At 45.0% G+C, this 22,500-nt stretch overlaps 2 protein-coding genes and 1 pseudogene across 8 annotated transcripts in view; all 3 read right to left on the reverse strand.

Moving 5' to 3' along the window:
* The window catches only part of LOC147018887 (uncharacterized), a 66,016-nt gene extending 52,084 nt beyond the window's left edge, over positions 1-13,932 (reverse strand). For 2 of the 4 annotated variants that reach the window (XR_015062575.1, XR_015062576.1), the window contains exons 1-3: positions 7,257-13,932; positions 6,099-6,244; positions 52-124 (exon numbers count right to left, since the gene is read on the reverse strand). Coding sequence is in view for 1 of the 4 variants with exons in the window: in XM_085899004.1 (XP_085755130.1) it covers positions 11-124; positions 6,099-6,244; positions 7,257-7,359 (363 nt within the window). In the remaining 3 variants the exon portion in view is untranslated. Of the gene's footprint in view, positions 1-10; positions 125-6,098; positions 6,245-7,256 lie in introns of all 4 variants that reach the window. The other 2 variants (XR_015062574.1, XM_085899004.1) reach the window with 1 other exon arrangement.
* LOC147018888 (signal recognition particle RNA) lies at positions 13,759-13,899 on the reverse strand (annotated as a pseudogene).
* Positions 13,933-14,090: 158 nt separating the features above from the next.
* Positions 14,091-22,500, reverse strand: part of OPA1 (OPA1 mitochondrial dynamin like GTPase) — a 106,617-nt gene continuing 98,207 nt past the window's right edge. For all 4 annotated transcript variants that reach the window (XM_085899003.1, XM_085899001.1, XM_085899002.1 and 1 more), the window contains 12 exons: positions 21,318-21,382; positions 20,810-20,886; positions 19,527-19,692; positions 18,965-19,117; positions 18,711-18,819; positions 18,366-18,445; positions 17,492-17,632; positions 17,116-17,232; positions 16,925-17,018; positions 14,845-14,955; positions 14,612-14,691; positions 14,091-14,364 (listed from right to left, as the gene is read on the reverse strand). In XM_085899003.1, coding sequence (XP_085755129.1) covers positions 14,627-14,691; positions 14,845-14,955; positions 16,925-17,018; positions 17,116-17,232; positions 17,492-17,632; positions 18,366-18,445; positions 18,711-18,819; positions 18,965-19,117; positions 19,527-19,692; positions 20,810-20,886; positions 21,318-21,382 — 1,178 coding nt within the window. In that variant the 3' untranslated portion in view covers positions 14,091-14,364; positions 14,612-14,626. The remainder of the gene's footprint in view (positions 14,365-14,611; positions 14,692-14,844; positions 14,956-16,924; positions 17,019-17,115; positions 17,233-17,491; positions 17,633-18,365; positions 18,446-18,710; positions 18,820-18,964; positions 19,118-19,526; positions 19,693-20,809; positions 20,887-21,317; positions 21,383-22,500) is intronic.

The following is a 22,500-nucleotide window of genomic DNA, read 5'->3' on the forward strand; positions in this document are numbered from 1 at the left end:
TCAGTAATACCCTCTTCCACCTGAAGGTGGTGCTACACGACACACATTTACATCGAAAATTTGTCTTCGTCTCCGTCTCCTCCTCAGTCTCCACCTCTGTATCTTCCTCCGTCTCCTCCTCCTCCTACAAAAATAAAAACACCACGATGCACGAAATAGGGTCATGCTGATCCTATGTAGCAAGTCTGGATGTAATCAGCCCAGAAAAGAAATGTAGGAGGAGCACGACAAACAAATACCAGTCCAGGAATTAGAGTAAGGCAGAGCGAATACAACCCGTCACTTCACCGACGGGTATATTAAGGGGGGGGGGGAGTAAGAAGGAGGGGAGGGAGAGAAGGGAGAGGAGGGAGAGAAGGGAGAGGAGGGAGAGAGACCGAGGGGGGCGGGGAAGTGAGGAGCGATGGGGGGGGGGGGAGGAAGGAGGGAGGAGCGAGGAGGGGTTGGGGAGTGAGGTGGGGTGGAGGCAAGGGAAGGCAGCGTGAAGGGAAGAGGGCAAGGTAAGGCATTGTGTGGGGAAGGTCTGTCCGGACATAACCACCGTCTGGATACGTTAGGGATAACCACCGTCCGGACACGTGCGGAGACGGTCACCGTTCGGACACGTGCGGAGACGGCCATCATCCGGACACGTGCGGAGACGGCCACCCTCCGGACACGTGTGGAGACGGCCACCATCCGGACATGTGCGGAGACGGCCACCGTTCGGACACGTGCGGAGATGGTCACCGTTCGGACACGTGCGGAGACGGCCACCGTCCGGACACATGCGGAGATGGCCACCGTCCGGACATATCCACTGTACAGAAACTTCAACGGAAGGTAGCATGAGGGGAGGGAAGGTAAGGCAGTGTGAGGGGAGGGTCCGTCCGGACATAACCACTATCCAGACGACAGGTATACTAATGGAGGGGGGGAGGGAGAAAATGAGTAGGGGTAGAGGGAGAAGTGGAAGAGCGAGGAGGAAGGGAGTTTAAGGAGGGGTTAGGGGAGAGAGTAGTGGTGGGGGAAGGGAAGGCAGCATGAAGGGAGGGGGGAGAAGTATGAGGGGAGGGGAGAGAAAGGCAGCATGAGGGAAGGTTCGATCTGGAAATAACCACCGTCCAGACACATATGGAGATAAACACTGTCTCGATACATACTGAGATGACCACCATCCAGAAACGTGTGGAAATAATCACCATCCGGACATAACCAATGTCCAGATACATTTGGAGACAGGAAGAGGGAGAGAGAGAGGGAGAGGGGTGGGGGAGAAATAGCGATGGGGTGGGGGGAGAGACAGAGGGAGAGAGGTAGGAGAGAGGTAGGAGAGAGGTAGGAGAGAGGTAGGAGAGAGGTAGGAGAGAGGTAGGGAGAGAGGTAGGGAGAGAGAGGTAGAGAGAGAGAGGTAGAGAGAGAGAGGTAGAGAGAGAGAGGTAGAGAGAGAGAGGTAGAGAGAGAGAGGTAGAGAGAGAGAGGTAGAGAGAGAGAGGTAGAGAGAGAGAGGTAGAGAGAGGTAGAGAGAGAGAGGTAGAGAGAGAGAGGTAGAGAGAGAGAGGTAGAGAGAGAGAGGTAGAGAGAGAGAGGTAGAGAGAGAGAGGTAGAGAGAGAGAGGTAGAGAGAGAGAGGTAGAGAGAGAGAGGTAGAGAGAGAGAGGTAGAGAGAGAGAGAGAGAGAGAGAGAGAGAGAGAGAGAGGGGGAGAGGGAGAGAGAGACAGGTAGAGAGAGAGAGAGAGAGAGAGAGAGAGAGAGAGAGAGAGAGAGAGAGAGAGAGAGAGAGAGAGAGAGAGAGAGAGAGAGAGAGAGAGAGAGAGAGAGAGAGAAAGAGAGTAAGAGAGAGAGAGTAAGAGAGTAAGAGAGAAAGAGAGTAAGAGAGTAAGAGAGAGAGAGAGTAAGAGAGTAAGAGAGAGAAAGAGAGAAAGAGAGTAAGAGAGTAAGAGAGTAAGAGAGTAAGAGAGTGAGAGAGTGAGAGAGTGAGAGAGAGAGAGAGAGTAAGAGAGAGAGAGAGAGCAAGAGAGAGAGAGAGTAAGAGAGAGAGAGAGAGAGAGAGAGTAAGAGAGAGAGAGAGAGAGAGAGAGAGAGAGAGAGAGAGAGAGAGAGAGAGAGAGAGAGAGAGAGAGAGAGAGAGAGAGAGAGAGAGAGAGAGAGAGAGAGAGAGAGAGAGAGAGAGAGAGAGAGAGAGAGAGAGAGGTTTGGGGGGGTGGGAGGGGGGAAGGGAGGAGAAAGGGGATTCCGGCAGATGTGATGTTCAGTATAACGGCACACAGATTGATTAATCACCCTGCCTGTGGAACACCGGGATGACAGTTTATAGCTTGGACCTGATTCAAACCTGGGTGAGACAGCTTCGAGTGAGTGTGCGTACCTCTCAGGTATCTTGACATGATTTTTTTTTTTACAAGGAAATTTTGCCCAGGAGAAGGCCATTCGGCCCATCATGCCTGCACCACACCAATACCATATTTTAAATAAATCCATCAATACCCCTTCCTTTCATGTGCAGCCTTTTGGCTGCTACACTAGTCCTCATTTTGTCGTTAATTCAGTGTTAATTAACTAATTAATTCCACACGTTAATTCAGTGTCGTTAATTCAATTAACACTAGTGTTAATTCAGGGGTTAACGGGGCTTGAACTCAGAACCCTCAGATCCCAACACCAGGTAAACCACATGATGTTAACTAAACACAAAACGTTTCATTTCTTTAATTTGTATTTAATTATGCCGAAATGACCGTGGAACAACGCAGGGCCATCGCAGGAGAGTGGCCTCTGAACATTGTTCAAATTGATCGATATACAGTATTGATTGAGTTACAGTGCAAAAACTGTAGAGCGCTTGCCAAGTGGCTTAAGCACTCCAACGAAATGGTTGATAAGAAATGGCTGGCACAGCATGTGATTCGCAATCACCGAACCGTCATATTAAACACACACCTCCTGGAGACGCCTGCCTGAAATATCAAATATGTCTGAACTGGACAAATGAACACTTTTTCAACAGTTGGAACTGCTGCTAAGTTCAATTCTGGAGCTTAAATTTTGTAATTTGGCTTAGTTTAAGAGATTATCGAGGTTATGGCATGTGTGGAAATGAAATAAAGCCACGAATGCTGGCGTCTCATGGCATTTATAAGCATTGCAATGTTCCCAGCAATTCGGAGCTATGATGAACATGCATTCAAAAAAAAAAAAAACTTTATCGTTAAGAAATCACTGTGGCCTGTTCCAAGTCACAAGGCAAGGTTGAGCAGGCCAAAAAATATGGTGGCTTCAGACCCCAGCAAGGTAACCCAGAATACACCTTAAAATCCTTGAGAGCGAGGTGGCTGAGGATGTGCCAGATAACAAATATCATTAAATAAGGCCATTAATCATCTTCAAAAGGGGTGTTTTAATTATCCCAAACATGCAATTTTCACTCATGCACTTCCGTGGATTTCCCTTCGTATGCCTGAAAAGTTTCAGGCTGCTCGGTTTCATGGTTTTGGAGTTATGGAGGAGGTTAACTTGAGGCGGTCCCTTTGGGTGGGTGCCTGGAATGTCCTATCGCAAAGAGAGGATGATCACCTGTCTCGGTTATCATCTGATCTCAAGCGTTTGGTCATCGGTATTGCAGCTCTCTCTGAGGTTCGGAGATCGGACAGTGGCGAAATCATGGCGGGTGGTTAGACCTACTATTGGTCTGGTTGCTTTGATGGTTACCTCACCCAAGTAGCTGTGTCCAATAAGCTGACACCAATGATAATTGGGTAACGCTGGTCAACAAGCTTATTATGAGACAAAAGATTCGGCACTCCTTGGGTGTCATTTCCCTGGTATCTGGTATGCTCTGACTGACGCGAGTGATCTCACCGTGAGGGACGCCTTCCATGCCACGCTCGAGTCTGTGGTTGATCAGTGCCCGAGAAGAGATAATAGTCTTGGGAGATTTCAATGCATCAACTAGAACTGATCGGGATGGTTATGAGACATGTGCTTGTCCCCATGGGTCTGGAACTGTGAACCAGAATAGTACCAAGTTCCTTGACTTTGCAAGAAGTTGTGGACTTAGGGTGGCTGGTTCATGGTTTCAGCACCCACAGGCTCATTCTTGGTATACCAACGCTGGTGGTGTGGCAAAAGAGATTGACCATGTGCTCGTTGATGGTCACTGGAGGATGATCCAGAAGTGCAGGGTCAACTGGAGTGCTCAGTTCCTCAATACTGACCACAAGCTTGTTGCAGCAACTCTGAAGTTGCAGCTTAAATCTGGAAGAATGGGACTATTCCACCCTAGGCTGGATGTTGGCAAGCTCAAGGATGAGAGGGCAGCTGAGAAGTTTGCGAACAGGCAGAGTTGAGGTTTGGGGGTCTGGGTGGTTTGGGGAACCCTGAAGAGTTGTGGAGTGCCTTCAAGACCACCGTCTTTGATGTTGCTGGTGGATGTCTTGGAACTTACTGAAGGGGGAAGAAGAATTTTGGCTCTCAAGGGACACTGGATACCATTGAACAGAGTCACAGGGCCAGGCTGAATGGCAGAGTTGAGCTGTTCAGGGAGCTGAGGCGTAAAACTGGACATGCGCTGAGGGCGGACAAAGAGGCCGATGTGCAAGGCATCCGTGAGGGGGTAGAGCATCACCTGTGGTCAAGTGATTCTCGTCCTGCTTGCAGGGAAACTTGCGCATTGCGTTCCTCCAATTCCATCCCTCGGTGTGCTGCAGTTAGAGCGGAGGGTGGTGGGCTCTTGACAGAGGAGTCCAAAGTGAAGGCCCGCTGGGCTGGTCACTTTGGGCGGTTATACCAGGCTGATTCACCAGCTGTGGAGTTGGATGTCTGTGGTGTTACTATCTATTTTGCTGACCCTCCAATCAACTGTGGTCCACCTTCATTTGTGGAAACACAGGCTGCGGTGAACTGGTAAAAATGCCATAAAGATCCTGGGATTTGTGGCATTCATGCTGAACTTCTCAAAGCTGGTGGAAATGCTGCACTCGTGTCGTTGCATGTAGTTCTGTGCTCTGTCTGGGATACAGGCATCATCCCAACTGACTGGAAGAGGTGCCTTGTTGTCCCTCTCAGGAAAGGGAAGTGATCACCAGGACTGCAACAACTACCGAGGGGTGACGCTGCTCTCAATGCTGGGCAAGGTCTTCGTGGTTGCAGCAGGTTGATCAGCATCTCAAAGAGATGGGGATGGGCCAGGCATCTGCCTGGGGGATGGCCAGATGAAGGCCCCTGGAGTACCAGCGGAAAGTGGACGCAGCGATGCGCTGCTCTGGCGCGTGTTCCCATACCTGACCTAACCTGAAGGTGGAGAAGGTCATTTCAACCCTCGACTCTGACTGCTACTGGACCGGAACGCATCAGCTTACATGTCCTAAAAACTTGCTCTGCTGCTCTTGCACATCCTCTCTCTGTCTTTTTCACCCTTTCATTTGTACTCCACTATCTTCCATCTCCTTGGAAAATTTTCCAAATCAAGAAAAAAATCTGATGAGGTATGAACCTTTTGGATCTAAGAGACACCAGGATGCATGCCGAAGACCCAGAGAACATTACAACATGCAATGTTTGCAGCCTACTATTAAACAATAGGGGAGGATATGAGTGGCTGGTGTTGTATCTCAGCTTTTATTTGGACGCGTACACGCTAACAATAGAACCATGTGAACAGAGACTGCAGCACAATGCTGTCCCGAGTGAAAATCGGTTAAACAGCAAAGGCTTCGTTTTCCAACAAGATAATGATCCAAAAACTTCCAATATTCTAAAACAATATTTGGATAACAATGTTACAGTTGGTGTGCTTTAAGTGTTAGAAAGGCCACCCTCGAGTCCATACACGAGTCCCATTGAGGCCATATGGGATTACCTGGAAAGAGAGAAGACGACAAGGAACCCGACCTTACAAAACGATGGAATGTACTACAGGTTATTTGGCACAATATTCCTGTAAGAGCGTTTCAGACGTATACACGAAGCATGTGTAAGGGTGATGGCACTCAAGAAGGCAAAAGGCAGACACACAAAGTATTGACCGATACTAAAAAAAATGACATTTTTCTTGTTATTTACATCAGCAGTTTGTTTCACACTCATTTTAAAATCCATCCATCCATCCATTGGGACCTTACTCTGTGCAGAGCGTCGGTGCTGCTGAAGCAGTCTCCTTGGCTATTGGACACAATCCTGGACGGGTCACCACTCCAACATAGTATACCAGCAAGCTGGCACTCATTTTTGCCGACCTCAGAAGGATGACAGGCAGAGTCAACCCCACCTGGTATTAATTCAACAGGAAAGTGGGATATGAACTCAGGATCCTTGGATTCAAAGCCCACCCCCCTAACCATAAAGACAACCCCAGGCATATATTTTAAATGCTGTTATTTTACAATAATAAACACATACGACTTATCACTGATAATTTGATGAATCTACCCGAAAGTATGAATATAATTGGAATAACTCAAATCGTTGCACTCCACTGTATACAGCATCTATATATGTAGTGGACAAAAAAAAAATGGAAACACCAACAAAATGCCAATTTTGTAAGATGTTTGGCCACTATGTACATCCAGGATGGGATGGATATGATGTGGCATGGAGTAAACAAGGGTCTGGAACTGTTCTGCAGGAATGTGGTACCATTCTTCCACAAAGAAGTCCTCCAATTCACGTTGGTTTGATGGAGGTGGAAACCTTTGTGTTAAGTACCACTCCACAGTCCCACAAATGTTCTATGGGATTAAGGTTTGGCGATTGAGAGGATGAAGGAAGATTGGTAACTTTGTCCTCGTGCTTCTTAAGCCACCCGGTGACAACATGCGTCTTGGAGCATTGTCCTGAAAAACACCCTCCCAATAAGGAAGAAATGCTGCATCATGGGATGCAAATGATCGCCCAGGACAGTGACGTAGCATGCTGCATTAACCCTGCCTTCTAATGGAATGAGTGGACCCAGGCCATGCCAGTAAAACGTGCCATACCATTATGGAACCGCCAAAACCTTTTACTGTTAAAACCAGGCCCTCGGGGCTGCGCAGCTCCCTGGGCTGTCACCACATGTGGACACATCCATTCATTGAGAACATGGTGAAAGACGACTCGTCACACCACATCACATTCCTCCACTGCTCAGCAATATATTGCCTTTGCTTCTTGCAACAATGCACCCGCAAACGGGCATTGCCAGGTATTATGAGCGGTTTGTTCATAGTAACTAGGCAATGGTATCCCAACCCTATGAAGTTGCCTTCTGAACGTTTTTGATGATGCAGCATGCTTACGATCAACAGTGAACCCCGCACACAGTTTGTCTGCCATTTCGCCGAGCAGTCCAGCCTCATAGCCATTCATCATGCTTGTCGAGTATGCGCTTCCGCCCACCATTGCCCTTCAATGATGTCTTTCATTCTTTTTTCTCGGCTGACATCACCTTCAAGACAGTTCCAAGTGACTCATCAGCAATTTCCACAGGCTTTGTCACTGAAGCTCGTGCCAAACGCACACCAACAATTGCACCCCATTTAATGTCACTGAGGTTTCCTCTTGCGGCCATGTTGGATCTCAAGAGCAGACATGAGCCACATCCCGCTTATGCACTAGCAAAGGTACAGCACATCACCCAAAGAACACCATCCCCACTGGAAAGTATGGTGGTGGCAACATCATGGTAATGGGGACGTTTCTCATCAGCAGGGACTGGGACACTTGTCAGGATAGAAGGGGAAATGAATGGAGCAAAATACAGAAAATCCGAGAGGAAAACCTGCTGCCCTCTGCAAGAAAGCTGAAATTGGGACAGAAGTTCACCTTTCGGAATGACCACGACCCAAAGCACACAGACAAAGCTACACTGGAGTGGCTAAGGAACAAAAAAAATAAATGCCATTGAGTGGCCCTGTAAGAGCCCCAACCTAAATCCAATCGAAAATCTGTGGCATGACTTCAAGATTGCTGTCCATCAATGCTCCCCATGTAACTTGAATGAGCTCGAACAGTTTTGAACAGAAGAATGGGCAAATATTGCCCAATCAACATGTGCAAAGTTGGTAGAGCCCTCTCCCAACAGATTAACAGCTGTAATTGCTGTCAAAGGTGCTTCCACCAAATATTGACTCAGGGGGGTGGACACTTATCCAACAAAGATATTCTAGTTTTGGATTTTTAATGAATTTTATGAAATTTGTTGAATTTGTTTTTTTACTTGGAAGTTGTGGGATATGATGTGTAAATAAAGGTGGAAAAAGTCTGATTTAATGAAATTTCATTCCAGGCTACAAGGCAACAAAAGGTGAAAAATTTGAAAATGTGTCGACTTTCTATAAGCACACGACTGCTGGGAAATGATGTGCATATAGTATTTGACGTGCCGGCCACGTACGTGTGGGTGACCCATACTTTGCATATATGTTGAACGGCCCATGTACGCTGGTGTTTCCTTGTTTTGTCCACTTGCTGTATAAATAAACATAAAATTTCACCATCCACAGCTTCACCAGTCACAGATTTGTGTGTCCACGGTGTATGACTATACTTATTCACTGTTCACTGTATAAATGCTTCGTGTGTCAGCAGTTTTTTTCACACCGTACGTTGATCCCTGATGGGATGGAGCGACACCCTTCACTCACGGTCACCGATTGTTGGAAGCAGTTCAATACAGCTGACTCGATCCCAGTTATCATGGACAACCTGGAGGAATTAAAGCAAACTACAATCAATGATGAATGCATGTTGTTTGAAGTTGTGAAGGGAGCTCATTCATAATGCAGAGACGAAGATTTTGGAGACGAAGATGTGCAGAGGATAGTGAATGTGGCACAGGAAGTGGGAGGGGAGAGGTTTAGAGATTTCCCTTCCCTCTTGTCCTGATCATTCATTCCCCTGCTTTTTTGCCCCGTGATGCCCTTTTCCCCTCTCACCTCACTCTTCCTTGAGCTTCAATTTCATGGAAAAAAATTGCAAATAAATTCAAGTGTGATGGTAAAATTACTTTTCGTGAATTAAAATAACAATAGGAATTTTTAAATACCTCTCAAAAAATGAAACCGCCAGGGCAAGAGATGCAAGTTTAGAATCCATCCATCCATCCATCCATCCATCCATCCATCGGGACCAGACTCTGTGCAGAGCGTTGGTGCTGCTAAAGCAGTCTCCTTGACTATTGTGCACAATCCTGTACGGGTCGCCACTCCGACACAGGATACCAGCATGCTGGCACTCATTTTGCCGACCTCGGAAGGATGACAGGTTGAGTTAACCTCACCTGGTTTTAATTCAACAGCTGAGCGGGATTTGAACTCAGGACCCTAAGATCCAAAGCCCACCACCCTCACCATTAAGCTAACACCAGGCTATCCGATGAGCTCCCTGGAACTATGTTCCAGGTGAGGTAAAAAGCAATAGGATACCAGTCTTTAAGGCTTTGGTATCCCAATAATATGCGTTCTTTTTGAAGGAACGTTTGAGGCAGCAGGAGGACTTTAGGCCCATCAACGCCTATGCTCATATTCCCAACATGTGGTTGCTCATCTGTGCTCCATCCCCTTAAATCCTGAGCAGCAAACAAGGAAGCATTAGGTTCCATTTTTGGCTCGCCTGTTCGAAGAACAGAGAGCTATAGCGATACCCCCGGCATGAGCGTGAAAATGTTAAAGTTTTTGGTGCAAGTTATTTCCTTTCTAATGTTTTTATCTACCACCCTATTTTTTACTGATTACAATATACAAATACATATATTGCTTTAAAATTATTTGGATCAGACTTCACTGCAATGCTTTATATAAAAAAATATTATTAGACGAGTCTTTTAAAAACGATAAATGTATAAACAGGCGAGCATTGGGTGGCTTTGACACCAACTCTCTGGTTAGTCTTTTGTATGACTCAACCGGGGTTCGAACCACCAACCTCCCAAACTCAGAGCAGACGCTACAACCATTACACCACCAAGGCTGGTAAAGTGAAGTAAGTTTCAAATCTCACCTTCAGCTCCAGATTTCTTGGCCTTCCGACTTGCTTCCCAGACATCACAGAGGTGCTTGTGAGTCGTAATGATAGCGATCATTTCATTTGTCGGTTGAGTATTGATGCGCAATTGCGTATCTTCAAAATATTAACTGAGATTGGCTCCAGATATTTTTTTCATTTTTAAAGTTAAAAAAAATGTTATTCAAAGGTTTTTTATTTTTATTTTTTCATTTTAAAGATTTTTTTTTTTAAAGGCTCCGTTTTCTGCACCAACTTTACTTTCTTTACACTTGTACTTCTTCCAATCGGTCACAAACCTGACATATCAAAGTCAGGATTTGTTGGTAAATGGAATTAGATTACTATTTGTTGAAGAAACAACGTGCATAACGCAGAATTTTGTCGAAGACTCTGCAGTCTTCTTATCCGAGCCACCAGACGTGGGCACGGCTATATTGCCTTCATCAGTAGTCATGCCGGATAGAACGTCACTTGTGATTGATCAATCGTGTTAATTAACTGCAATTAGCTTCTTTCCGATTCGCCAAATTTGTCACGTGAGTTCACAAACATTTGAATGTTCTTCGCCGCTATTCCATCCATTTTTTCAGATTTATTTGCAATACTTCGCCGTGGGGATAAAGACATTGAAAAAAAAACACAAGTGTAATATTTTACAATTACAATGAATCAATGAAGTTATCCTCAGCTCTGTCGAAGCGATGAAGACATGAGGTCCGGATGTATTGTAGCCTAATAATAAAGACCTCGTATCCACTAGCAGAAATCTGGTGATTGGTTAGGGATGTATATTCATGGGAACGCATGCCGAATGGTGCCACATCCAACCGATAAGATCGAGCCCTGAAAGCCCTCAGAAAAAAACACCCCCCCAAAAAAACATAGCTCTCACAAACCCCAAGACAATTGCATTGGTGTTTGTTTGTTTATCAATCATCCTATGCGATTCAGTTGAAGATACCAGAAGGCGTAAAGAGCGAGTACAAGGTTGTGGATATGTGAAGCATAGTTTTCGCTGTGTGCGCCATCTGATCGATGTAGAAATGTAGATTACATTTATGTATTCCACACTGTACTGAAATCATTGCCTCAAATATAACTGCATCAACTTCATTGCTCATTTGTCTGTCTGCGCCGGCGATAACTGACGACAAAGTAAAACTACAGGTAACCACCCTCCTTCGAGGACATAATGTCATTTCTGGAATTCATCCTTATTTTCATTCATAAAAAGCAGCAAAATAACTTACAGACGTAAATTTAATATCAAGAGAAGGTTTTTGTTCATGAGCAGAAGTGCACATTGGTTTTTAAAAGAGAAATAAATAGAACGGCACTCGTTGACACCATTGACCGATATGCCTCCACCCACATGATAACATAATTATCATACTTGTACCAAATTAGACTTAGATCCCTTCAGCCGTTCTTAAGTTGTAGTGGTAACAAAAACCTATCAAGGACTGTGACCTTTGACCTCTTGATGCCGAAATCAAATCAGTTCATCTTTGCATCATAATATATATTGTTATAATTGTGGGGGGTAGATGGAAGAATTTCATAGGAAAGTTAGGATTGTACAGAGTTGCTTTGTCCGTGGATGTGTAGGAGACATCTTGATGTAAATGAAATGGTGAGCTTAAGTTACTTGTCACCATATTGGCTGGGAGGGTGCTGTGTTAATTAGATAGGGATTAAGGCCAATTTCCAGAGTATGTAAATGCCCCCTGTGACTTTTTCCTACGTTTTTGCATTTACAAGCCAGCAATAAAAGAATTACGTTTTTTTTTTTTGTATATCTTGTCGAGGCTCGTATGAGAGCTAAACACAAGGCACATCAAGGGAGGCATGAGACAAGAGGGGTGGGAGTGGGAAGGACAAAACAGTGGGGAACAGAGACATAAGTAGATCAGTGGAAGGGAGAGGGATGGAGCAGGGAACACAGGGTACACAAGATGGACATTGCAGGGACTTTCAGGAAGGAAAGCAGGGGATTTGAAGGAGGTGGGTTTGGGGTGGATTAACGGGGGTAGAAAAGATCGAGGACTTGGATGGGGGGACGATAAAAGGTGGTGGTGAACAGCTGTTTTGAAGGCCTGGAGGGAAGAATGGGATTGAACAGAGTGAGGAAATTTATTCCATATACGTTCTTATATACAACAAGAAATCCAGAGCCACACGTTCAAGCAGGCAGAAAGCCCTTCCTCCAGGGGTGACGGCTGGCGGAGCCATGACCCCGGAGTGGATGATTAATGGGCATGACGTCAGAGAGCCGGTGGAGGGAAAGTGAGGTTCGGAGCAGGAGAACGGGGAGGACAGTTGGCGAAGAGCATAGAATTGGTGGAGGAACCTGGCTGAGACAGAGGATCTCGTTTTTGTTTTCCTCTCACCACGACGAAATGGCTGCGCAATTCTCGTGTTCGTGCTGGTGAATTTGCAGTGTGCTGGGCAAGACGCTCGCCATTCCTGTTCGGCTGAGCCACGAAGTTGTACGATTATGAGAAAGAGAGGAAGAGGAGCGCACCTCTCGGCGAACTTATCGTTATCCCGTTGTGTGTTCAAGAAGGAAGGCGTGCGATCGTTGTGAGCAGACCTCGTGTAAGAGAGGAACATTCGACATATTCGTTCATGAGAAGCCGCCGCACGGCGCTTGGTGAGCCCTGGCGTTGAATACCACCTCACAATTTACCTCAAGTGCATTTCCCACCCAGAGAGCGGCTTCGTGGCATTTTGGGCGCATTTTCCCGCGCAGGACACCACAGCTCGATCGCCAAGTTCATAAAAGACCATCTCTGGACAAAGCTAAGTGCCGGGAGAAAGGGCAGATTTTGCTTTTATATATTCTGTCCCCTTGTCTGTATTATAGTCTGTGTGTAGAGGCGCCTCGACTTTCGGCTTTAATTTACGTCACGTTTTATAATTACACTGAATTATAGCCATTGTAAATATTTAATTTATTTTCATTAAACCCCCCATGTATATTTTAAGTTTCTTGTGTTGTCTTATTTGTCATGGGTTCGAGTATAAACCCCTTGTGCTGTGCTTCCTTCGTGCACGCGCATTTGCCGCCCATTCCCCTCTTGTACGTGCCATAAACTCCAAGGATCACGTGTTTGCTTCTCAGGAAAACCAATCGGTGATCCGGCCTGGTCGGTGTTCGCTGCCCGTGCACGACAATTGGGTCGAAAGAATTAACCTAACCGCTCAGGGCCGCAGCAATAATTATACCGAGTTTGGTCAAAATCCCATCACTCGTTCGAAACTTGAAACCTGTTCTTCAGAAGAGATGGTACAATTATTATTATTATTTCATATGCAGCCTGTGGCTGCATCATTGCTGGTAGCGGGGCTGTGCCGCTGATGCAATGCCCCCTGTTTCCAGTAATCTGTTACTCGTTTTGCTGATCTCTGAAGGATGACAGGCTAAGTCAACCACCTGGTGTTATTTAATGGCTGACAGGAACTCAAACTTTAGATACTTCGATCTTAAGCCAGCCATCTTAACCATTAAATCAACACCAGGCTTGATGGCACAATGCAATGTGAGGTTTATCAATATGGTCTTGCGTGTTGACGTCATTTTTCTGACATGACAATACACCGGCAATTCAGTGGTTCTCCAATGCTTCCATAAAGGAGGCTATCAAAGGTTGTTGTTGTTGTTCATCTTTCGGCTGCTCCCGTTAGGGGTCGCCACAGCGGATCATCCGTTATGATCCGCATACTGATTTGGCACAGGTTTTACGCCAGATGCCCTTCCTGACGCAACCCTGGTCGCCTCTTACGACACAGGGATAAGGATTGGGTTTCGCCATGATTGCGGGCTGCCCTACACACTCTCATCGTGCGGCCCAGCGCAGAGCTCCCGTCCTCAAGCGATCCTCCAACCCAAGCCTCCGAGTAGCCGGATTACAGGCGCACGCCACGACGCCCGGTTCGAGGCTATCAAAGGTGTACATTATATTTTACAAAAGTCATCACTGACTGCGGCATTTCTCAAATAGCATTCGACAAATTAAATGCCATCAAAGGCATCGATAAAGGATGAATCGAGTCAGACTTACAAACAGATACCGTTCGTACAACACAGCCCTCCGATGCCGATATGCAGGATGGAAAGAAACGTGTGAGGCATGTACAAAGTTTTATTCTTGAGGAACATGTGCCAAACATTTTGATCGAACAGCAGGCACCCCTCAAAGCCTTACACCAATGTCGAGGCCACATACTTACATGGTCTCATGACCACAATACAGTAAACTGATCGACAAAGATTGACGATTCAAGCGAGCTTGTAATATATTATTTTTTACATCATTGCCAAGGTGTACATAGGAACGAGAAGAGTGCAGAGACAACTTCAACAGGAGGACATCAGTCAAACATTCTTATCATCCATACCTGCAAAAGAGGACCAGGTGTGGTGTTACGATCAGAATGCAATGCAGTTTGAATAAGACAATTGAATGTAGTAGGTGTGGGAAGTCAGGAAAGATGAGGAAAAAAAAAAAAACAACCCCCAACACCCCCCCCACCCCCAAAAAAAAAAATGGCTAAATGTCAAATTATGTACTTCATCATCATTTCGTTGCATTTTAACAGATCAACAAGTCCAATGAAGACTAAAGGACAACTGCACACCACTCACCAGGATGTGCAAAAGTTACTTTTCGTTCCGCAGCTCCTCAATGAAAGCCTCAAGCTTATCCTGGATTTCTCTCACCCTCTCTGCAAAGTTGGACAACAAAATCGAAAGTAAAACCAAATAAATGCCTTCAAATTGAACAAGTAACTCGCATTGATCCCCTAACCTTGAATTGCGTCCCCATTTACAAATCACATCTTGAATAAACATGCAGCCCAGAGATGACTGTTGCTTACTCAAATCCTCAGCAAGCTGAACCCTGCGACCCGTCAGGAGGTGCTCCTTCGTGATCTCACTCTCGCCAAAGTCCTCAAGAACTTCCTTCACGTTTTTCTCCAGGCGGCGGGCTGTGAAGACATTTGCAACAGAGCACTTTTTTGTACACAAAGTCAAGGCTCGTGGAAGAGCTAGAAAACTGAATGGATCAGGACACAACAGCACACAAGAACGGCACTTGGTAGGAGCGCATACCTCTGCCAGGCTGAACAGTTGATGTTTTGTATCCCACAGATCGGCTGGATCTGGAGCCAGACCCGTTCCAAAATCTAAATCAGCTTGTTGTTGTCACCAAACCAACTCATCCACAACTTTATGAAATAAAATGCGACATATCGTTTTTAGTCTTATCTCTCAATGGTGAAGAATCACTTATAAAAATCTCACATCCGGATACGGATTCTAATCTTCACCAAAATCGAATCGATTCGCCCTCGTCACACACCCAACCTGTCCACCAAGTTTCAGCCAAATCTGTCCGCAGCTTTTTGAGATATCGTGCTACATGTAGTTTTTCGCCGTCTCACTCAGTGGTGAAGAATCACTTTAAAAATTCTCCGATCCGATTCCGGATCTTCACCAAAATCTAATCAATTAGTCTTTGTCACACACCCAGCCTGTCCACCAAAATTTCGTCTGAATCCTTCCACAACTTTTTGAGATATCCTGCTTACAGACAGACAAACAAACAGACAGGGACGAAAACATAACATCCACCCACCTTTGGTGGCAGATGTAAAAGAGAACAGTAGAAAGAGGGGGGGGGGACACCAACAGCAGCGTTTAACGATAAAATAGAGTGAGACTTGGACAAATAAGGGATGCGGGGAGGAAATAGGGGTTGGGGAGGACCCATGGGGCAGATACAGAAGCTGCAAATTTGGAAGGAGGTGGGCTTGGCGTGAGGGGTTAATGGAGGTAGAAAAGATCATGGCTTTGGAGGGGGATGATCTGAGATGGTGGTGAGCAGTTGTCTTAAGGACCTCGTGGGAAGAATAAGATTGAAGAGAATGTGGAGGTTGCTTCAACAAGCAGGAAAAAAAGAGGAACAAACAAGGGGAGGTGACCAGTGATCCTGGATTTTGGGAGTTCCACCAGGAGGAGGGTGATGGTAGACTACATGCATCTTGTATAAACCTGGGAGGGCCACGGGCTGGGGGGACAAACCATGGAAAGAGCAGAGGGTGCAAGACCAGAAAAGAGGTGTTGGCACAACCCTGAGATCCAAAAGCATTTGGTTAATGAGCTCAGGGAGGAATGGAAGGTCGCGCCGCACGAGCAGCATCACTCGCTAAGAAACGTCACCCAGTCAAAAATTGCAAGGATTGTTGGTTCATGAGGAAAATAAAGAGAAAAATTAAATTAAAAAGCCTTTTTAAATTTGAAAGCCATGTTAAAATTTCGATAATGAGTGCTGAGAACATACAATGAGAAGCAAAGGACGCAATGTCAACATGAGATATTGGAAGTTGATGATCATCATTGAGATTTGGAAACGTTGTCACCAAGGGGACTACATCCTTTCTTGCAAATATTCTGCATATTTATGAAAGGAAAAAAAGGAAACCCTATATTTTGCATTCTTAAATGATCCCCAATGAAAGCCCTCTTTTGCACACACACTCGATCACAACATGTACTAGTGTTGCAGTGCTTGTCCAGTGGGATAACAACCCATTCGGTTACAGCAGGACAGGTTCCCTTTTATAGCTTCACAACTGAGCCGGTTCTAAATCTGCCCATTTTGTTTCGCAAGCTGAAACAATCATGTTGGGATTTGCTGCCTTTGTGAGAAATTCTGCTCATGACATGCGATTTCAGCTTGACAATCCTCCATCTGACAGGTCATACTACTCTAACAAGCAAAGTTTTGAAAACGTTTTTGGCAACCACCTTGTGGTGGCAAAACTGGAACTCTAAAGAGTTCAGTATTCAACTTGGCAGGAAGCCAAAGGGGCCTAAGTGCATAAACAGCAGATACAGATGATGGCTAAAATTAAATAAATACAAAGGTGGTACAAGAGAATCGTCTCCGTTTACCCTCTGTGTTTATAAGTTGCTGCCGTAATGTGTTGGCAGTGATAGTCAGCATCCTCTGGATCCTCCAAAACAATACTACGTTGCTGCAATCCAGCTGCAGGGCCATGGTAGAGACAAAAACGACTGATTAATGATACATTTAATAACATGCTCGCAGACAACGTTGAGTTGTCGAGTTACAAGACCCTCACCTCCGTGTCGACGATGTTCTTCTGGTAGTAGTAGAAACCCTTTTTACAAAAGTTGCTTTGGACTAGCGCTTTCTTGAGAAAATGTTGTCTGTACAACTGATGCCAAGTATCCTTTATCTGCAAGGAATTCACAAGGGTGGGCAGTCTGACAAAGTCTCGAACACATCCAGACCGGGAAGAATGCAAACCCAAATCTCGTCGCCAAAACACACAGTGTTAAAGTTTTAAAAGGACACGCTGTCGCTTTACAAGGAAAATGAATTCCTTCGTGCATACATCGATGGTGGATGGAATCGACTGGGATCAGGAAAACATCAAGTCCACAATGCGTGCCAGGGACAATAAATCAGCATGTGCACAGCCAGTTACCACGTACCGTCACGCCGTCTGCCTCGATGCTTCGTGCCTCCAAGTTCTTCCGCACTGTGGTGACCTCGTCCGGGGCCAGGAACGCTGGATGATCCTCTGACAACAGGAGCAGTTTCTCAAGCTCGTTCTTCATTTCACAGCATACCACCTAGCCACGGGGGTTTAGCGCTCAGCTCGGTGGTTATCCGACAAAAATGGCGCACTTACCTCCGAGGTTGGAATAATCCACTTCCATTGGATCTTCACTCCAAAAAAGCATCAATCTGATCTTCATGCTACTTCACTGAAAGAGTAACCCAAACTTTTTGAAATGTAATGCTCATGACATCATGCTTATCGAGTAAGTTGAAGGTCAGGGATCTGATAGCAACTCTGCATTTTCTCTTGGCAGTGCAGTACAGTCAATGAAAGATCCACATTGAAGGTTGATTGGAGAACATAAATGAGCAGCCCACTCAAACAAGTCACTTGAGCATTTAATGCGAATAGTCGGCTTATCAAAAATATCATAACCAAAAACAAATATTTTATAACATTTTCAGAAGTAAAGTTTCACTGTCACAACGAGCGAGCAAGGTAATTTTCATCGAATACCAACAAGACATGGAATCTCAACTGCAGCAGTGTACATGGGTCGTGATAGCAATTTGATGTGCCGACTGCTGATTGCTGCAACAAGTGGCGAGTCATGTGATGGAACAAACATCACACAATTTTATTGTTGTGATTTTTTTTTTTTTTTTTTACAATTAGCACAGAATAACGAAAACAAAAATCGACTTCTTGTTCTTGTCATGTGTACCTACATCAGGGGGTTACAGTCCAGTATTATAAAATATTCACGCTGCTATGAAATGCAATATTGTGATGAAATTGAATACCTGTTCTTTCGTCCGACTCTTCCAGTATAACCAACGCTCCTGCCAGTTTGGCCCAACCATGTTCTTAATCACAGATTCAGCTGCACAATGTGAGAGATAAACATTCATTTGCAGGACTTAAAACAAGGGTTAAACACTTGTGCATCACAGGGATCATGGTGCTGGAAATAGAGCACTGTTGAGGTAACTTGCCTAGCAGTTGAAAGAAATACTGATGTATGTTGATGTGCAGGTGGCAGAATGGGAGGAGGGGAGGGAGGAGGGTATCCAGACAAAACCAAATATAAAAACATCCGGCACATGCAGGACAGTGGTACTAAAAGAGTGAAGACGTGCAAAACATACTTTCTTGAAGTCGAGCTTGCAAAGCCTCTTCCATAAATTGAATGGCAGTGTCCCACTGCTGTTTCTCTGATATAGACCGGTCTTCCAGTGCATTGTGCTGGATTACTCGCTGCAGCAAACAGTTAGGAGGCAATGCATGGTACATGGCCAACTTACAGGAAGTTCTATTTTGCAGTGTGGGGCTTGAAAATGGGTCAGGGAGGGTGCAAGTTGGACAAAGAAATGAAAGGAGTGAGGGTTTTCAGTTGGCTTACAAGGCTATCATTGGCCTCAAGATTCCACTGGTGTCTCTTGATGCTCTCGTCTTTGACGGCCTCCTTCAGCTTGTCGAATATCGTGTCGGCCTCCTTTCCCTGCTGTTCGGTCATGAAGCGGGAAAACTCCTCCTGAAGAACCTCCCAGGCAACCTATTAAAATAAAATCATTGAAAAGTCAGTAATAAGAGGCAGCATCCAAAATTAAATAAATAAAAACAAATTCAGTGGCTTCATGGTTGGAGTGTCCTCTCTGAGTCTTGGGAGGTCGGCGGTTTGAACCCCGGCCGAGTCATACCAAAGACTTTTAGAATGGTACATGAAGCTTCCCTGCTTGAAACTCAACATTAAAAAAATAAAAAGGATAGAGCATGGACAAAGCAATACGTTGACATGCATAGGATCGGCTTTGAAGGGCTGAATGGTCTCCTCCTGCAATAAAGTTTCTTGTAAGGGAACATATATTATATTATTAAATAATATTACATGACATTATATCTCTTTGCTTTACTATCTCCACTAAAAATGCATTGTATGGTGAGGAAGTGCCAAGCAAGTGTACTTCGACGGCACGCCGGGGAAGTTGCTTGTCGGCCCACTGCCTGAGCCTGATGTCCACAGTTGTGTTGAATGTCCCTGCATTTCCAGATTGGGCTGCAGGTAAGTAGATGTTCTCAATGACGTGTGTAGCGACTCGGTCCCAGAGCTTCCGTTGCAATATCTCCTCCCTGTGAGCAAAGCAGTTATCAAGAAGACCAGGCCACAACAGTGCTCTCACAAAACCATGCTACAGCAACCAGGGTTCAGTGTGCGCACGCACGCAAACACGCGCGCGCGCGCACACACACACACACACACACACACACACACACACACACACACACACACACTTTTGAAAAACATTGCAGCTGTTTAAACATCAAGGCCATCACACTCCGCATAATTAACTTTACATTTAGAAAACTCAAAAACAAAAGATAGCAAATGAAACGTGAAGGCCCTGAGCAAAGAGGTGCCCAACCCAAGGATATCAGATAAACTGTAACGTGACAAAACCACAAAAGTACTCATCACCAAAGGAGATAAGTACACAGTCGTCGGTCCCTTTTTTCCCCCTTTTTCTTTTTGCACTGAAATCAGAAACAAAAATCTACCCCAAGCCTTTTAACGAGATGCAATATTTGGACCTGGCCCTAAAGCTGGCATTTGCAAATTTGTCTTTTGATAAAAGGATGAATCTCGCGTCGAGAAAGATTAACCAGCTGTCAGCGTGAGATAACTCGGCATTCCATCATGCGGAGAATCATGGGCAGTAGTTTTACGGGTTATAGGGAAATCTGGAACCTTTATTTGCAGCGAATGTTATAGAGAACACATTCCAAACTCAAAATGGCTTTTTAACCGCTCGCTGTCACACCAAATAAAATCAAAATAGCTGCAGCAGCACACATGACATAAATGGTACCTCAATCCTCAAAATAAAAGGAAGACCAAATTGAAACCTGAAAACCTCCTGCTGTCTCAGAGGTTTGTGCCACGTGTCTCACTTAAAAGTTTAAAGAAAAAGGCACCATGATGACATCAACACATTCCTTGGTGACAAATCAAGTCATTACTACCAACAAATGCTATCTTTTCGAGGGGGATTTCCGACTAACCGAGTGGAGCTTTGGTCAGATGTATCCTGAAGTCGTACAGAACTCTTTCATTCATTAAAATAGCAGTCGATAAATAGTTACTTTAAAGGTCGGGCCACAGAGATCCCAGAAATGGATGCAGGTGAGCATTTTGACGCTGCCTGGGGAACCAAACGTACGATATCAAAGGTTTGCTCCAAACACGTACCAATGTCTGGGGGTAACATTTGAAAGGCTGATTACTTCATCGAGAATCTCGTTTTTGGCTTTTTCGTACAACTCATTCTGAAAGGAAAAAAACAAACAGAAAAAGAAAAGAAGGCTGTAGTTTTAAAGATGCAGGAAAAAAAATATAAAAAACACAACCACAAATGTCCTGAGATCACAGATACAAATTGAAAGCAACCATGACAAACATGGCTTCAAGGTTTTGAAATAAAGCAATGATTGCCAAAAGCTGCTGACCCCAGTAAGGTCTGCGTTTGTGCTCACAATTACCTAATGATGGCTGAGATAATAAACAAACAAAGAAGTCTTCAAAATAAAGTTCACATGGAGATTCGTTAGGAGACAACAAGCATCACCACTCAATGACTGTGTTTAAACAATGGGTGAGAGGAGAAGATAAAACAAAAAAAAGAGGAAAGGTGCATTTGGCGATGAGATAAATATTTAGGACGGCCAGCAGTTGTCGGACAAGAAATAAAGTGGCTTACCCTGTCGAGCTCCCGCAACCTTGGGTAATTGTTCTTCCATTCCGTTTCAAGGTTGAAGCGCATGGCTGAGGAGGCACGCATTTAAAGCCATGTGAAAGGGTGCGTGGAGAGGGTGGAGGGAGAGCATGAAAACAGAATCGCAAAATTTTTCCCAAAGCTGTTAAAAACTGCTGTAATATTGGAATGAATATTACATCGAAGCCACAATAAAACCAGCAATGCTTGGACACCTATTTAAACAAAAAACATGCCCTTTGACCACGATGATCGATGACTGTTATAATACATTCAGGGATTGACTGTGTGCCTCTAACCTTCGGTGTGCTGCTGCGTGCGCTCCCTCCTGCTGTCTAATTGAGACTTTATATTTTGCTATCGATGTGTTTGAGCTTTCCCCTATTTGATTTCCTTGGATCCCGTCTGCTTTGCCTGGCGAACACCACCATCTCGCTGCTAAAAAAAAGCCCAACTCTTGTAGTTATTGCAGTTGTACAGTTGTGATCTTGTGGTAAACATCCAGAAAGCTGGGGACTGCATTTTTAGTAGGTGTGATCAGTATTAGCTCTTTATTCAACAGTTCAAAGGGAATTTATAAGCCAAAGTGAAAAACAAACAGCAATGAGCAGGGTATCCGTCTCCGATGGGTTTGTAGATGTCTCACCTCAAAGGAGCAATTTTTGGAGCGTGTATTGGTGGGAATTCAGTGTAAAGTGATGATGTGAACTGTGACACGTGGTACATATTTACCTCAGAGACGAAGAACTATCATTCGTGATTAAAAATGGCAAATACACCGGTGTTTCATATCAGATAGTTTTGTGAATGGCATCATGCACAGCTTCAACATTTTGTCGTCAACGTGACACCGGCCATGTAAGTGTTGGTAAAGGTTAAGATGTCCTGATTAATACCGAGTTGGGGCATTCTCACAAGATTTTGTGGAGGTAAAGTGTAAGAAGATCGTCATATTTTTGTCGCTGCTCCCACATTGCACATCGTTAACAACAGAGCCAACTGTAATTGATCATTGATTCCTGTCTCAAATTTATTACGACAAACGGTTGGTTCCCTGTACAGCCCAGACCTAGAAGCTCTCCAGAAGCTCTTTCTCAAAGTCATCCCGAAGCCGTGCAGCAATACCGAAGCCCCAATTCTCTCTATCTGAAGTTCAGGTTTTGGTTCA

This window comes from Eptatretus burgeri, chromosome 10, assembly GCF_056783735.1.
Source record: "Eptatretus burgeri isolate ZD-2024b chromosome 10, Ebu_testis_v1, whole genome shotgun sequence".
In the NCBI taxonomy this organism is placed as follows: Eukaryota; Metazoa; Chordata; class Myxini; order Myxiniformes; family Myxinidae; genus Eptatretus; species Eptatretus burgeri.